Genomic DNA, 16,657 nt, shown 5'->3' with positions numbered 1-16,657 from the left:
AGAATATGTATTTTGGCACCAAAAAAAAGAGTATTTAAACATAGCTCTTAATGCTTTGGAATTAAAGATAAGATGCTGGCTGTATTCTGCTTAAAGTTCTATAAAATAATGTTGGCAGAATGGGTATGCAGTGGTGCCAACAGCAAACAAGAAAGGCATAGCAAATTGAAGCAAATGCGTCTTGATACCACCAGCTGCTTCTGCTCAAGAGGACAGCTGCAGTTCTGCAACAGCAAAATAAGTAAGTGGCAGCTGAAACAAAATAATCAAGGGACTCAGATAAAGGGGAGTAGCTGGTTATTGACTCTAGATTCCAGCACCTTGCTCTTACAGCACAGTACCAAGTAACTTCCACCCATTGCCTAGTACTGTAGAAAGGCATAAAAACACATACATGTACCGTTGTCAAAAAGTTATTTCACAGAGAAAATGAATGGCTGAAAAAAACAACTAATCTTATCACACAGATTAGTACATATCAGAGTTCGAGGACAGGTATTAAATTTTTTACTTCTTGGGTAACTTGATCAACTGAAGGGGAATAAATAAATTTCATTTAACTACTGACTAAGAGGAAGGTCTTGTAACATACACAGAAACTTCTACAACCAAGGCACTTACTCTGATTCTTGGTTCCATCGCTCATTCTTCCAAACTACCTCTTTTCAATTCTGTCAGCAGCACTTTTTGCTCTCCAGATTTTATATTCTCTTGGCAGAAGAGAAATACGGGTGATTCAGGCACTCATTCTATACTCCTAGTAATGCTTTAGGTGCTGTAGAATGTCCTTCTGAAAAGCCAACCCAGCTTTCAGAGATATAAGAAATCAGTGATCTTCTGAGGTGTCTGTTTATCAGCTAACTTCCCTTGGCAAATGTCTGTTTCATGAAGGAGTGATGCTTGTAGCTTCAGCCCTCATCTTTTTCGGACTAAGGCAAGAATGCAGGTAACCAAAAACTCTGCTGCTATGAGGAGTCACCTGTCAGTTGTGAACAGGAGGGAACACTTCTGTTACTGCATTACCTGCCCTTACGGCCAAAACTATTGCTGCAGTTTACTCTAGAGACCTACAAAATATGGACTTTTACAATGGGACTAGAGTATATTTCAAATACTTATAGAAAGGCCTCAAATAATGAAAATAACTCCAATCTCTGAAAAATATGGGTCCCCCATCTTTTTCTGCCTCTACATGAATCAATAAATGATGCCTTCCGTTATGCCTTCTATCAACCAAAGCAAACCTCAGTTCTATATTTTTAAGTTTTTTAACTGGAATTATTTACTTTTCTCATTATTTATTATTTGAAAGTGTAAATTATCATTTCTTTCTGAAAGATAATTCACACTTTATCTCTTCTTCCCATACTATAAAATTCAGTAATATGCAAAAATCCTCAGAGGAGGTTCTGCTGAGGGTAGCAGAATATTTCCCCAGAATATAAATCCCCACTCTAACATAGACTCCTACAGATGAAAATAATTTGTTACAGATGCATCACTAGGATTATCTTTTCCCATGCTCTGTTTAAATTACCAGTTAGAGATGTATTGGTTAGTACTGAGAAAGGAATAATCTACAATACTACAAAGGAATTTTGAATAGATATTCTTGCAGCTTGCATTATCCCATCAAACCACAAAGATTAAGAATATAAAAATCCATTTAGCAAATTTATCCACCTCCCTTTTTTGTAAGATTGTCCTTTACAAAGCCTTACAAACGTTGAGGCTTTCAGTACACTCTCTTTATTCCATCTGTACCACCATGGGTAGAGGTAATAATTAATTAAAAAATAAAAAGGGATCATTGAGCTGTTATCAAATTAATCTACTAGCAGGTTAATGCTTAAAGTGTTTTTCTGTTCTTAAAGTCATACCCCGAATTTGTTCCCACCCCCAAATTATATCTATATCTAGGTACCTAAGCACATACAGAAGAATGTCTTTTTAATATATATATACACACACACATTCCTGAAGTCTAACTCTTCGAATAGATTACTGAATTAATTAATTACCTGCCATCACATTGTTTTTAGTTTTGAAGGGAGGTTCCCAGATAATTGTTTTTAGGTAACTAGGAACAATAAGGCACAGGCTTCAAAATCAATCTGTCTAGTGAGGCATCCCCAAAAAGTAGGGTTTTTTCCTTTCATAGCACTTAAGACTGTATTTTTCTTCCATTTATCATTCTCCTCCTATAGTATTTAAACCAACTACCATCACCAAGATCGCCACATGTTTTGAGAAAGCATTATGTAAGCATCCCTTTACAAGAAAAAACAATGGTTGTGTAGAAATATCTGTAGGTAAGCACACAGAAAAAATACTTGTAAAACTAGGCAGATACTGCAAAGGGTTATAACCATAGGTAGACTTGAAAATAATTAACAAATTGCTAAACATCACCCCACCTGTCTACTATGGGATTGTAATACGCTTATTCAGGGCTTGTGGAGCATTGACCACTGAGACTGTATAAGTTTTCATACCCACGTATATTCATATATAGTATCCAAAATTCTTCTCTCCAAATCAGAATAGATTAACTGATTTCTGTATAATGAAGATACATGTCTAGAAATATATCTAGATCTTTTTTTTTTAAGTAGTAATTCATGACAATGGGGTGGTTTTCAATTACTATAACATGCTAGAGAGGGATGGAATCCATTGGTCTAAAATGGGCAAGGGAATCTTCAGCAGTAGGCTGGCTGACTTGGTGAGGCGGGCTTTAAACTGAAGGACTTGGGGGGTGGGATCCATGGCAAAAACGCTCACACCAGCACGTCCAATGGGGGAGTAAGTCAGGCCAAGCAGTGTGGTGATAAAGGTTCCTTAGCCGTCTCCCAAGAGGTGAAACAGAAGAGTAATTGCCTCAAGTGTATGTACACGAATGCACGCAGCCTAGGTAACAAACAGGAGGAGCTGGAGCTCCGTGCCCACCCAGAAGGGTACGACATCATAGGAGTAACTGAAACACGGTGGGACACCTCAAATGGCTGGGGGATCGCAATGGAGGGTTACAGGCTCTTTCGTAGGGGCAGGCAGGGTAGAAGAGGTGGAGGAGTTGCACTCTGCATTAAGGAACACCTTGAATGTATCAAAGTCAGCTCTGGTGACTGCGACTGCTCTATCGAATGTCTCTGGGTTAAAGTCAAAGGGGTCGTCTCCAAGCAGGACCTCACAGTGGGCATCTGCTACCGACCTCCTAACCATGACGACGATGCTGACGAAGCAATACTTGGGGCACTAAAGCAAGCTTCTGGCCAACAGAACCTGGTCCTGATGGGTGACTTGAACTACCCAGACATCTGCTGGAAGAACAACACGGCAGCTGGCATGTCATCCACCAAGTTCCTGGAGGGCGTAGAGGACTGTTTCCTGATGCACACGTTAGATGTGCCAGCCAGGAATGAGGCGCTGCTGGACTTGCTGTTCACAAACCGAGAAAGCCTGCTTTGTAATATCTCGGTTAGCGACAGCCTTGGCTGCAGTGACCACAATGTTGTGGAGTTCGGGATCCTGCTGAGTGTGCTGAAGGTCAGCTCTAAGACAAGGGTTCTGGATTTTAGAAGAGCAAACTTCAGTGCACTCAGGGCTCAGCTGGGAGGGGTTCGATGGGAAGCTTCCATGGAAGACAAAGGAGCTGGTGAGAGCTGGGAGTTCTTCAAGAACTCTCTACTGGAAGCACAAAGCCAACTTATCCCCTACAAAGGAAAGGGAAGTAAGCGGAGCAAGAGGCCCCCATGGCTCAACCATGACCTCCTGGGTCTACTCAAATCCAAAAGGGAGGCACACCAGAAATGGAGAAGTGGAGGATTATCCGCTGAGAACTACAAGGGCATTGCCAGAGTGTGCAGAGACGCAGTTAGAAAAGCAAAAGCCCAATTTGAATTGAAACTGGCTGTAGATCTCAAAAATAACAAGAAAGGGTTCTTCAGACATGTCAACCACAAGCAGAAAAAGAAGGAAAACAGGCCCACTGGTAAACAGAAAAGGAGACTCAATCACCAACGATGCTGAAAAGGCAGATGCCCTCAACAGTGTTTTCACCTCTGTCTTTACCAGCACTGTCGGGTCCCAGGCTTTGGGAATGAAAATGCCAGTTGATCCAAACACCGACCCACCATCGGTGGAGGAAGAGTTAGTACATGAATTACGACAGGAGCTTGACCCCCCACGAATCAATGGGCCCTGACGCCATCGACCCAAGGGTGTGGAGAGAGCTGGCTGACATCATCACGAGGCCGCTCTCCATAATCTTTGAGAAGTCATGGAGAATGGGGGATGTCCCAGAGGGCTGGAGGAAGGCAGATGTTACCCCTATCTACAAGAAGTGCTCGAGGGAGGATCCGGGTAACTATAGGCCCATCAGCCTTACTTCAATCCCTGGGAAAGTTTTGGAACGAATCCTCCTGGGGCCATCACAAGTCAGATGAAGCCCGTGATTGGGAAAAGCCAACATGGCTTCACTAAAGGCAGATCATGCTTGACAAACCTGGTGGCCTTCTAGGACAAAGTGACTTGCCTGGTTGACATGGGGCGGGTGGTGGACATTGTCTACCTGGACTTCTCCAAGGCCTTTGATACGGTCCCCCACAGCCTCCTCCTGGAGAAATTGATGCGTTATGGCCTAGACAAGGGGTCTGTGCAGTGGGTGGGGAACTGGCTGACAGGCTGCACCCAAAGGGTGGTGGTAAATAGCTCCTTTTCCAAGTGGCAACCTGTCACAAGTGGCGTCCCCCAGGGATCGATATTGGGCCCAATGTCATTCAACATCTTTGTAAGTGGTCTGGAAAACGGCATCAGGTGTAGCCTGATGAAGTTTGCAGATGACACCAAAATGAGTGGGGAAGTAGACACTCCAGAGGGGAGAGCTGCTCTGCAGGGAGATCTGGATAGGCTGGAAGAGTGGGCCAGCAAGAACCTTATGAAGTTCAACAAGGGGAAGTGTAAGGTCATGCACCTGGGAAAACATAATCCAGGAGTGCAGCACAGACCGGGATCCACCTGGCTGGAGAGCAGCTCTGTGGAAAGGGACCTGGGGGGCCTGGTGGACAGAAAGCTCAACATGAGCGAGCAGTGGCTGCTGCGGCCAAGAAGGCCAACGGGATGCTGGGTTGCATCAAAAAGGGCATCGCCAGCAGAGAGAAAGAAGTCATCATCCCGCTCTACTCAGCGCTGGTCAGGCCACACCTGGAGCACTGTGTGCAGTTCTGGTCCCTGCTGTACAAAAAGGATGTGGCCAGGCTGGAAGGGGTCCAGAGAAGGGCCACCAGGATGATCAGAGGACTGGGAAGCTGCTGTATTAAGATAGGCTGGGAGAGCTGGGTTTGTTCAGCCTTGAGAGAAGGAGGCTCAGAGGGGATCTCATCCCCATGTACCAGTACTTAAGGGGCAGCTACAAAGAAGATGGAGACACCCTTTTTACACGGAGTCCCATGGAGAGGACAAGGCGGGATGGACACAGGTTGCTCTTGGGGAGATTCCGATTGGACGTGAGAGGGAAATTTTTCACACTGAGGACAGTCACCTCTGGAATAATCTCCCCAGGGAAGGGGTTGACTCGGCCACATTGGGCACCTTCAAGAGTCGTCTGGACAGGGTGCTGGGCCGTCTTGTCTAGGCTGTGCTCTTCCCAGAAAGGTTGGACTAGATGATCCGTGAGGTCCCTTCTAACCTGTGAGTCTGTGAAGATAACAAGAAATGCCTTTCCACATCTTCATAAGCAATATTCCTCATTTGACAACACATTACCATTCCCTGCTTCAGAAAAAAGGAAGAAAAAGAAAGAAGGCTTTACCTGAAGTTGGTAGCTGTTAAGAAGCAAAGAAGATGGCAGCTTCTTCTCTGAAATGTTAGTGCAGGAGAGCAAGGAAGAGGATGATAAAATGGAATGAGAGCAATGCATGCCATAGTCCTTACTGAACTTCATGACGTGTTCTAATTGACTCCGGTGTTTAGAAATTTGAAGGAGGACAAAAGAGATTGAAGCTAATTATAAAGCAGTCTTTGATTCCAAAGTATGCCAGTGAAACTAGAATTAGCACAGCATGTTTTGACATAGAAAAATCACAGGTCCCCTGATAAGTCAAAGGCTGGTTTATTACTATTTTGCATATCCTTCTTTAAGGAATTAAATTACAAGCAATCTAGAATTACAATCCTTTGTGCTTTGCTCATCTCAAACCTACACCCATCATATTCTTACTCTTTTCTTCATTTTTCCAGTTCAGCTGCAAAAAGGAGAGCCCGTTTCAATTCAGCTACCTAGAATGATCCCGAGCCAGCCTTCAGTTATCACAAGACCATCTATCCAGGCCCAATGATCAACTCCCCAACAGGCCCTGTAACTGTCAGCAACAATCTAACATATCAAAAACGGAAACTAGCATCTTCAAGTTAGAACAGACAGCAATATTACTTAATAAATTTAATTTAAATGTTACATCATTTGACTAAACAACATTGGTATAAGTAGGAATGATCCTTAAAAGAAGGTAAAAAGAAAATTATAATAATTTTATAATATATATTCTTCTAGGTATTTCCAGGTATCTTAAAATGGACATAGGCTGCTTTACGTCTTTTGGCGTTTGTTCTTTTTTCCAGTTCTTACAGAGAAATGTCACTAGTGGACCTGCTAACAAGCACTGAGGCAACAGGAAAAAGAGTCAGGTATATCCCCAAATCACCAGCCTTCCTTATCTGAGAGGATTATAACCAGTTGCCTGTGTTGTTTATATTCCTCTTAGTGTATCTAAATGGCTGAGAAATTGCACTGAGGTAACAAAGCAAGTAATAAAACAGTAGTAAAAGAGTTAATCACACCCATCCAAGAAACACAAACTTCTTATTCCATTTTAAGTAAGAGTTTGTCTGGTGCCTGTGTTACTAATTCTACTGCGTTGCCTATTTCTCAGTAGGTTTCAGGCCACTCAAAAGAATATTAACAGGGTATTTGAAAGTTTCCCAACTTTCCTGTTTACAGTTTCTACTTCACATAAATGCAGTTCATTGTTATGGAACAATTATAGATTGTTATCAAGTTCTACTTCTCCCCTGCATGGGAGGAAATGACAAAGCTCTTAGATCTTGAAGCAAAAGCTAAAGGTTTGGTTTTTTTCATGTCTCCTCTGCAGACAAGCCTGGTCCTCCTCAGAATATAAAGCTTGTAGATGTTTGGGGCTTTAACGCAGCCCTGGAGTGGACACCTCCACGAGATGATGGCAATGCACAGATCTTGGGCTACACAGTCCAGAAAGCTGACAAAAAGACAATGGTAAGAAATTGCACTGAATCGGTGACATTATATGGAGTTTGAAGTACAACGTCCTGGGAACACAGAGACTTGAGGAAAACAGGTGAATTCATGACTCTTGGTTGCATGTCAAAGGTATCCTATGGCATATCAGAGGCAGTTAAACATTGAAGAATGGAATTTAAAAAGAACCAAAAGGTGAAGTATAGAACTGTATAAACTGCCTTGTAGAAAATATAAAGAGCCAGCGAGCCTGTTCCCTCTCTGGTGGTGACTGGACAGATAGCTCTACCCAGCGGGTGGAAATATATTTTTTATTTGGTATTATATTTTCCATATATAAGGAAAAACTTGAGGGGAGGGAGGAAGTGTTAGACTTGAACTCAGATGCTGGGCATGCTACGGTATATACTGGGAGAGGTATGTGTGGGAGTCAAACCTGAAAACATCTTTCTCATGGAAGTCCCCATCAAGTAGTCGTGCTCTGAGGACACGTCTTTTATCAGGTTCCCCAGATATGAGTAGGGCTAAAACGCAAGTATTTTTTTATTCCTCAAGTTGCAAGTATTCGTACATCTATCACACCAGCCAGAAAATACAAGTAAGAAAACAGATCAGCCAATCATCACGGGAAGCTACATAATATTCCATTTTGCAGGCCAGTGTTAAATACCTGTCTACCTGACTTTTCCTTGTAGCAAGAAGGATCTCTCCATACCAAAACTGTCACCATGTCTGACCTCTCATAGCATCTTTCTAAACAGTTTAGTCTTGTTACAGGAATGGTATACTGTTTTTGATCGCTATCGTCGCACCAACTGTGTAGTGTCAGACCTGATTATGGGAAATGAGTATTTTTTTCGAGTCTTCAGTGAAAATTTGTGTGGATTGAGTGAAACTGCTGCAACCACCAAAAATCCTGCCTATATCCAAAAAACAGGTAAAGCTCTTACACTTCTTCAAAACAACGATCACAAAAGCTGCTAAGTACCAGAAGTAGCACATCGGTGAATGGAAAATACAGTATTACTGGATGTCCCACTGGAGATATTTTCATTACTTAGTAACTAGCATTTTGCATTTACTAATACATTAGTATTTTAGCTTCAAGACCCTTTACCTAGGCAGACATCATGTACTAACACAAACATCTGTTCAAAAATTTTTAATCACAGAGTCTTCCTAAACTATATTATTTTAAGAAATTAACACAACTGGGGAGTTATATTTTCATTCTGGGGTTAAGAGTTTAAGATGTCTGTGGTGAAGACTTCCCCTACAGACTATGGCTTTCATATTTTTAAGAGAAGCCGAAAACCCGTGATTGACAGGACTTTTTACTTTAACTAAAGCATTAAATAAACAGGAGATGTGTTTTAGAGTGAAGCAAATGTAAAGATTTGTTATATGATAAATGCCATAGCTTTGAAGCTTCTCTAAATCATACAGGCAAATTAAGTGACAAATAGATTGTACCCAAGTCGCCAGAATTGAAACCACAGTTCTTACTATTTTGTTTCTTCGAATTGCAGGCACCACTTATGAGCCACCCCATTACAAAGAGCATGACTTCTCTGAACCGCCTAAATTCACTCACCTTTTAGTAAACCGTTCTGTGATTGCAGGATACAACACCACACTCAGCTGTGCTGTAAGAGGAATCCCCAAGGTACAGATTACATCAACTGCCATTGATAAATGTTGCAACAAGCAAAGATGCTGCCATGGAAATCCATGCCGGTTCAGCATGACGGGAGCGTAATGTGACTATATTAAGAAAAAAGTAAAGGGCACCCAATTATGTCCCACCTCACTCGTAACTGAAGCTTAACCAGAATGCACGGTGCAAGCATTTGTGTGGCTGTGCACAGAACTGGTGGGGCAACACAGTAAAGGAGACAGAGGAAAGGAGAGTCATTGCTTATGGTAACACCATGCCATTGGAAATATGCCATGTCTGCATAAAGTCTACTCACCGAAGGTGGTGAACAGCAGCAACAAAAAAAGCATCCTCTCACAATCTATATGTTGTTCTCTTTGGTCTTTCAAGAAAAGAGTAGCTCATGTTATATACTGTTCCATTAACCTAAATGATACATAGGAACATATAGAACATAGCTTGTCTGTTATGTCAACACACCCATACAGCTTTTTGAGATTCTGAGTTATTTTGCAAACTAGAATAAGACCTGCTGTTATGCGTGAAGATTTGGGTTTGGTTTTTTTTTTTAATCTCACAGTAATATTTTCTCAGTCTAAATATATTTATTGAAGTCTCTTCAAAGAGTACAAAAAGATGTACTTTTTGTTAGTGAGGAACAAGCAGTAAAAACTGTATCAGCTAGGAGCTAAATTTAGGTTTCTCAAAAAAAGGGAAATAAGCTTTTTGTCTGCAGTGAAGGAATTTACCATACTGTGACATAATCTTGCCATAAATTTAAATGAGTACAATCACAAAAATTAGTACAATAGTGAAGAAATTCTTTTCCCTTCCCCTTCTGGCTGCTTGTTTCCAGCTCCTCTTCCTTCCTCATGCCTGCACAACGATCTGATAGCTACACAGCAAAACACTTAAGATAATTGCTCAAAGTTCAAATTAACTAGAAAAAAAAAAAAAGTCTTAATGCAATCGTTTGCTGCAGCTCATTGGATGAAGGAGGAGTTCCAGACTAAACTCAAATATAAAAAAGGAAGCATACCCATGGAAATAGCTGCAAAAGAACAAGACCATCATAGAAGAAATATCTGCAAAATCCATCCTCCAGTGGCTGCCTCAGCTTAGATGAATCATTAAATGAGTGTTAGTAATGCTATTCCCCCTTGGTGAACTGACCTTTTTTTGCATCTGTATCCACTTCATTCAGTTTCCATGGTTTTAAGAAGATTCTGAGAAAAACTTCATATTTTACAGCTCTTAACTGCAGTAGTCACAGGTTTCTGAGTTGAGCGCGCTGGCTCTTCCTTCCACGCTAGCCTGAAGGATGCAAAGTAGCCCTTCTTCAGTACACCTAATACAGAAATATAGCTGGAAAAAGTTGCTTTAAGAGTATGTGCGTTGCCCAAATTACCCTTAACAAAAAGTTTCTGTACCTACTGCAGAACTCTGCAACAGGTCTTTTTCACAGAGAGTAGCTAATGTTAATAGAGCATTCCAATTCTGAATAACTACAGATCATCAAGCACACCTCATGTATGATCTGTATGGCAAGAAAAAGTTACCATGTCAAGAACAGCCAATATTCATGCCCTGGTAGCAGTGTTGAAATGAAAGACACATAACCCAGAAAGATGAAGAGCCTATAGAAAAAGAAGCAAAGAATTCTGAGGCAGGAAAAAAATTTACAGCTGATATCTTTAAAGAAAATTAAGCATGGCAACTGGGGTGCCCTGAATTGGATATCACAGGTCAAAGACACAAGTGATTCAGTAGGCTTGAATGTACTCTATAAAACAGTACAGTAGTTTTATATTTTTATGGGTGAAGAAACAGATAAGGTTAATTCCGAAAGTAAAACAAAAATGCAGAGCTTGGTCTTCCAATCTTTAAAGCCTATTTCTCGCTATTGTAATAAGGAGCTTGAAATAAACAAAAGCAGTTTACTTGATATCAGATTTTTCATTTTCAAAATTTCATTTCTAAAAATTAAAGGCACATTTTCAAGTCCTGGAAACAAAACACAATGGCTTGAATTGGTACAGAGCCAACCGCTTTATTGCTCAGCTGAAGCCAACAGAAACTTTACTTTGAAATTCCTGAGATTGCTAAAGATATGCTACATAGTTTGGAAAATCCTTTCCCAGCCCAAAACTTGGCACCCCAAGTTGGCCACCCAGCATCAGCAGACCTTTATGACAACCCTGGTCTAATAATCTGTGCAATTTAATTCCCCTTCTGTAAGACACCTGAAGCATTCAAATATATTTCAGTAAGCAAGATCAAATAACTCCTGAAGGAATTATTTGTAGCCAGTTTGTAGGATTTTTAAAAGCTGCAATAAAATAGGACACTGACCTACATTCTCTGCGTGCTATTTGAGAGTTAAAGAAAATACTAAACATTTTTATTATTGGTTTCATGATTTTGTATTAAATGAGGAAAGGTTCCTTGAAAAATTAACACTGCTGTGCAATATATAGCCCTCGCAATGAATAAACCTTTGATGGCTAAATTAAAGCACTAATATCATCTGTAAGTCTTCCATTTTCCACCTTCAATTTTAAAATTATTCTTTTGTGTTCTTCAGCCAAAGATATTCTGGTACAAAAACAATATGGATCTCTCTGGGGATGCCAAATACCGCATGTTCAGTAAACACGGTGTGTTGACCCTGGAGATCCGGAAACCCACTCCGTTTGACAGTGGCTGTTATACCTGTAAGGCTGTTAATGAGTGTGGTGAAGCTGAAATAGAGTGCAGACTGGATGTCAGAGGTAATCAGATGAATCTTACGGATAACACTAATACTGCAAGGAAGAAAGACTAACCGATAGCTTAAAAAACATAAATCCCAGTTCCCCTTTATCTAACCCTTACTTCTTTGTTGGTAGCTACAAAGTTTGATAATTATACGCACCAACAAGATTGTGTTTTTCATTCTAAACCGTTATGATAGAATTAAGCTACTTGCTAGGTGATACAGGTCAGAAGATGGACAATTAATATGCTTCAGACAATACTTCTAGAGAAGATATTTAGCTCAGGAATGGAGGGCTATCTACAAATATTACATTGTGGCTAATTTTATTATCCATTGTGCTATACTATGAAATTGAAAGTTTTAAATGAAGTCATTAAACATATGTAAAAGGTAGTTCACGCTATATCACAAAGGTTTTTCAAACACTGATAGCTTATTTTGTTTCTCAAAAGGGCCAGGAAAAAAAAAACCTCACGTTTACAACACAGTAAGGAATACTGACTGAATAGTTTGGGTAAAGCCACCACTACTGTATCTGTTTGTCAGTACGAACCTACATAGCACCACTTTAAGTGCTCCAGAAAAAGCTGTGAAAATGACCTGCATAATGGCCATTGACCACGATCCATCTTCAGCGCGGCGTGCCTATTCCTGCGCAGCAGAGTTCAATATTTTACCCAGTGCTAGATCGGGGTGCGCACGCAGGGCACCCCGCAGCGCAGAGCGCCGACATCCTACTTGGCAGCATGCAAAATAGCTGCATTGGTTCTGTGACAGCCTCGGGCTAAGAGCTCTGAAATGTCTAGCTAATCTATGCACCAGCTTATTAAGGTGTTCGCACTACTTTCAGTTCAAGAGATAGCTCAAGTATTTCTGCTCAGTGTCATACCGTACTGTGTAGGCACGGCTTAAAGCTTAATATTATGACCTTCCGAAGCTTTCCTTAGGAACTTTGAATCTCCTTGGAATCATCAGATAAAAGCAGCTACTATAAAGATTCCATATATCACCTTCAGCACCAAGCCTCAATTTAAAATTAACATCCTTTAATGTCTAATAACATCATCTTTTTTTTTTTTTAATTCTCCAGTACCTCAGTGAAACTCTGAGCCTCAATCCATCTGCGAGCCAAGGTATGAATCAAAATAATTGAGCTGGATAAAGGAGCAACGGCTGTTTGGTTAGATGGAAGATTAAACAGCCATTAGATATTAATGGCATTATAAAACTTTATGGAATTTTTATAACGCTGGGTCGACAGTGCTTGTTTTGATTTCTGTTTGGTTTTTCAATAATCATACTAAAATCACATTCCTGCAAGGCAATTTATTTGGTTTACTTTAAAGTCAGAACTTTATGATTCTCAACTTTTAATATGCTGTGCCAGTGTAAAAATCTGTAAGAATAACAGAATACTCCATACGCTTTTTTTCTTAACTCACTACAAGCGCTCCCTCTAGAAGACTTTCACATAGAGCTATCTAGTATCAAAAATCCATGCGCATTACTTTAACCAAGCAAGCAGAGTGAAAATTACAGTGCATGTAGAAGTGTAATGTACATTTTAGACTTAAAAAAAAAGATAGCTATAATAAACAATCAGGTAATGTATTTAACAATAAATCCTTCTCTCCATTCTCTGACTCAGCATCAAAATGGAACTTGAAAAGAAGAAAATTGAAGAAATTAGTGAAGAATAATTTCAGTTACATTTCCTACTCATCTTAAAAGTCATTTAATACATGTGTACTAGGAGGTGGCCTAGTCAGCATATTTTCAGCCCGTATTTCCTCTTTTCATACATCTGTTTTAACTACATTGCTCCATCTCCATGTGAAGAAATTCAGAGAAATAAAGATAAAACTGTCGCCCCCCTTATGTGTCAGGGGAAAAAATTATTACAATTATACGCAGACCCAATCCATTCCTAATGTCTAAAATGAACATAAATTCCCCACTTCTACAGTTCTCTCCATTTTCTCTTCTGAAGAATTATTTGTAATATTTAACCACCTTTCATTATACTGATCTCTGCACCATAGAAAGTGACTTTCATTCCTACTGCTTTTACTGTCAGCGCTTGAAATATCCAATTCCATGCTCCTGAGCAGATCCTTGCAGCACCACGTCTTCAACACACAACATTTGGGAGTCTCTGGCTAAAGCTGCTCTTCTGTTCTACATAGAAAATAGTTTCTTTGATAATTACTCACTACTGGTTTTCTAGCTTTTGAAAATACACCAGCACAGAATTCCAGTTATTAGTATGATGTCTATGACTGGTTGCAGAAACATCTAATATACAGAGATAATTTGTACATCAGATGAAACAGTGAAAGGCGTAGAGAGGAAGATTGCACATAAATAGAAAATTTCAAAACAAAAAGCTTGTGACTAATGCAATAAACCTACTGCCATCAAATATTATGGGAGGCTTTTGAAAGCCTATGTATGGTATGTGTGTATTTTTGCAAAAAATTTTGTCTAATCAAATGACACCATAGCATCTCCGGCTTCTCACCTGCTAGTTTGAATAGTATTTGGGGTGAGGGTATTTTTGGACCTGCAGTAGTTGTTAGTAGGTTCTGGCTGGAAAGTGTTTTTTCATGATCACTGTACAAGAGCAGGTGGGAAGATGGTCCAGGAGGCATTGCCTTTTGGAAGAATCAACACAAAGGAACCGAAGTAATACTGCTCCCCTGCCTCCAGCACGTCAGTCAAGATGGGAACGCATGCCTGACACAGCATGTTAGTTGAACTAAACAAGCAAATATATCTTCATAATAAAAACACTGATGATAATGAGATGTGTATTCTGATTATTTTATTATGGTATCAGAAGAAAGAAGGGTGCTCTTCTAAAACCAAAGGCAACTTATTCAACGTCAACATTTCTCTGTTGCATATTGTTCTGGTTTAGCCTGCAACTCACTCCCCCACCGGTGGGATGGGGGAGGGAATCAGAAGGGTAACGCTCGTGGGTTGGGATAAGAACAGTTTCATAAAGAAAATAAATAAATAAATGCAATGGAAAGGAAAGGAAAACAATGAGAGGCGTGAAACCCGGGGTGGGGGGAAGGAACCACTGAAACAAACTGCACGCGCCGCAGCCACTCACTGACCCGATGCCGCTCCCGAGCCACAACTGCCCCCCCTTAATGTACTGGTCATGGTGTCACGTGGTATGGAATGAACCTGCCATTGGCCAGTCGGGGTCAGCTGCCCCAGCCGTGGCCCCACCCCTCCCAGCCCCCTGCCCACATGGCAGAGCCCGGGAAGCTGGAAAGGTCCCTGACCACCACAGTGAAGAGAATTAACCCCTTCTCAGCCAAAACCAGCACACGTAGTTGTTATTCAACAAATAAATAAAAAAGATGGAAAATATGCAAATAAGTTATGTTGTTTTGTACTTTCTTTTTTTGAGCAACACCATTATCTAAAAAATAAAGCACATACCACACACATAAAAGTCAGAGACATTCTATATTATAAAGAGCCTATGACCAGAATGCAGTGGACTGACAGGATCATCCCAGCATCTGTGGGACAATATCTATTGAAAAGCAGAGGCTGAACTGCAAGAGCTTAGATTGCAAAGGACACTTCACCCTCCAGGGAGTTAGGTGCTGTACAAAACACATTCTATTATCAGAAAGGCATTTCACAAAGAGAGTAGACTTTCATGTTGTAACAGGGTACGATACTGAAAGAGCGCAAAAATAAATCAAAAGTCACTAAGGAAATGGCATTTTCCAGTCAATTCTTAGCTATTCAACACGAGGACAATGTTTTTGGGAACAGCAGTGCTTTCACAAGTGACCATTTATTTCACCTCTCAGCTGTGAGAAACAGTATACTGCAAACTGATGCTTTCACTAGATGGTAGTCAATTTTTTAATGACATTTCATTATTCCAATGGTCTTCAGGTATGAAATTCTACCATATATGAAATAAGTTTCCGGTGTTCACAAATTTACTTTCTGCTGGTTTGAAGTCCTCAAACTTATGAAAACCAAAGAAATGACTCCTCAAAAAAAAAAAAAAAAGCAGCCAAGATACTACTTCTGGAATTACTTCATGTAGAGTAGCACCAAATAGAATCTCATTCTAAAGGACCTTCTAAGATGATGCTGTACATGAAAAACAAAAACTAGTTTTAACTTCCAAAACTTTCAGTGACAAGACATGAACCAAATCCAAATCTGAATAGTTACCAAAAAGAAGCACACCCTAGTTAGGTTTCTAAAAATTATTCTTAGAGATGTGAATTCTGACAATTCAAAATGCCAACCACTTCTCACACACCTGAAAGGGGGAAAGGGGGAAGGTCCACCTGTAAGATCTGAACTTTCTGTGATTAGTTCTAGAAAGGTCTTTAGAAAGTTGTAGGTGTTGATGTTTTGCAAGCATATAGTATTGTCATTTAACTGTTCCATGGCTGATACCGATCCCAAATGTATAGTTCATTAATTGCCCATTAATTCCCTGTAGTTAATAAACAAATAAACTGCTTCCATTCCAATCTGATTAAAACTACATAAACTGAGCAGCTTCTCCCAAGCCCAGCTGGCTAAGAACAACAGAGTGTATCGCAATTTTTCCCCATCGCAGCTGAAAGACTGGCTGACCTAAGATGGTTTTAACTACCTTTTTCTGTGTGGGGTCTCCCTGATGCAAAAATTGGATGGACTTATCTCTAAAAGTCATGGCAAATGTTCTTACCTTGTAGTTTTTATGTGCTGTTAGAAAGAAGTGTGCGAGGTAAGATCTTATGAAAAGAAGTTACTAAGATAGGCCATAAACTTTAAAAATTCTCATCTGCTGGCATTCTCTTTTAGCATATTGTGCCTTTCACAGCTGACAGCAACCACTATCAAGAACAAAAACAACAGTCATACTGAGTCCTTTCAAGTTTTCCCAAGACAAAAAAACTCTGCTATTGCTCGAGTAAGAGATCCTTCCATGTGAAAG

At 40.3% G+C, this 16,657-nt stretch overlaps 1 protein-coding gene across 1 annotated transcript in view; it reads left to right on the top strand.

The window, feature by feature from the left end:
* The window catches only part of MYBPC3 (myosin binding protein C3), a 70,378-nt gene extending 55,906 nt beyond the window's left edge, over positions 1-14,472 (top strand). Inside the window, exons 30-35 of the mRNA XM_064462671.1 lie at positions 7,149-7,288; positions 8,048-8,207; positions 8,800-8,936; positions 11,512-11,698; positions 12,776-12,818; positions 13,334-14,472. Of these exons, the coding sequence (XP_064318741.1) occupies positions 7,149-7,288; positions 8,048-8,207; positions 8,800-8,936; positions 11,512-11,698; positions 12,776-12,786 (635 nt within the window). The 3' untranslated portion in view covers positions 12,787-12,818; positions 13,334-14,472. The remainder of the gene's footprint in view (positions 1-7,148; positions 7,289-8,047; positions 8,208-8,799; positions 8,937-11,511; positions 11,699-12,775; positions 12,819-13,333) is intronic.
* The last annotated feature ends 2,185 nt before the right edge of the window (positions 14,473-16,657 follow it).

Source organism: Phalacrocorax carbo, chromosome 10 (genome assembly GCF_963921805.1).
Source record: "Phalacrocorax carbo chromosome 10, bPhaCar2.1, whole genome shotgun sequence".
In the NCBI taxonomy this organism is placed as follows: domain Eukaryota; kingdom Metazoa; phylum Chordata; class Aves; order Suliformes; family Phalacrocoracidae; genus Phalacrocorax; species Phalacrocorax carbo.
This window is presented reverse-complemented; position numbering and strand designations above follow the sequence as displayed.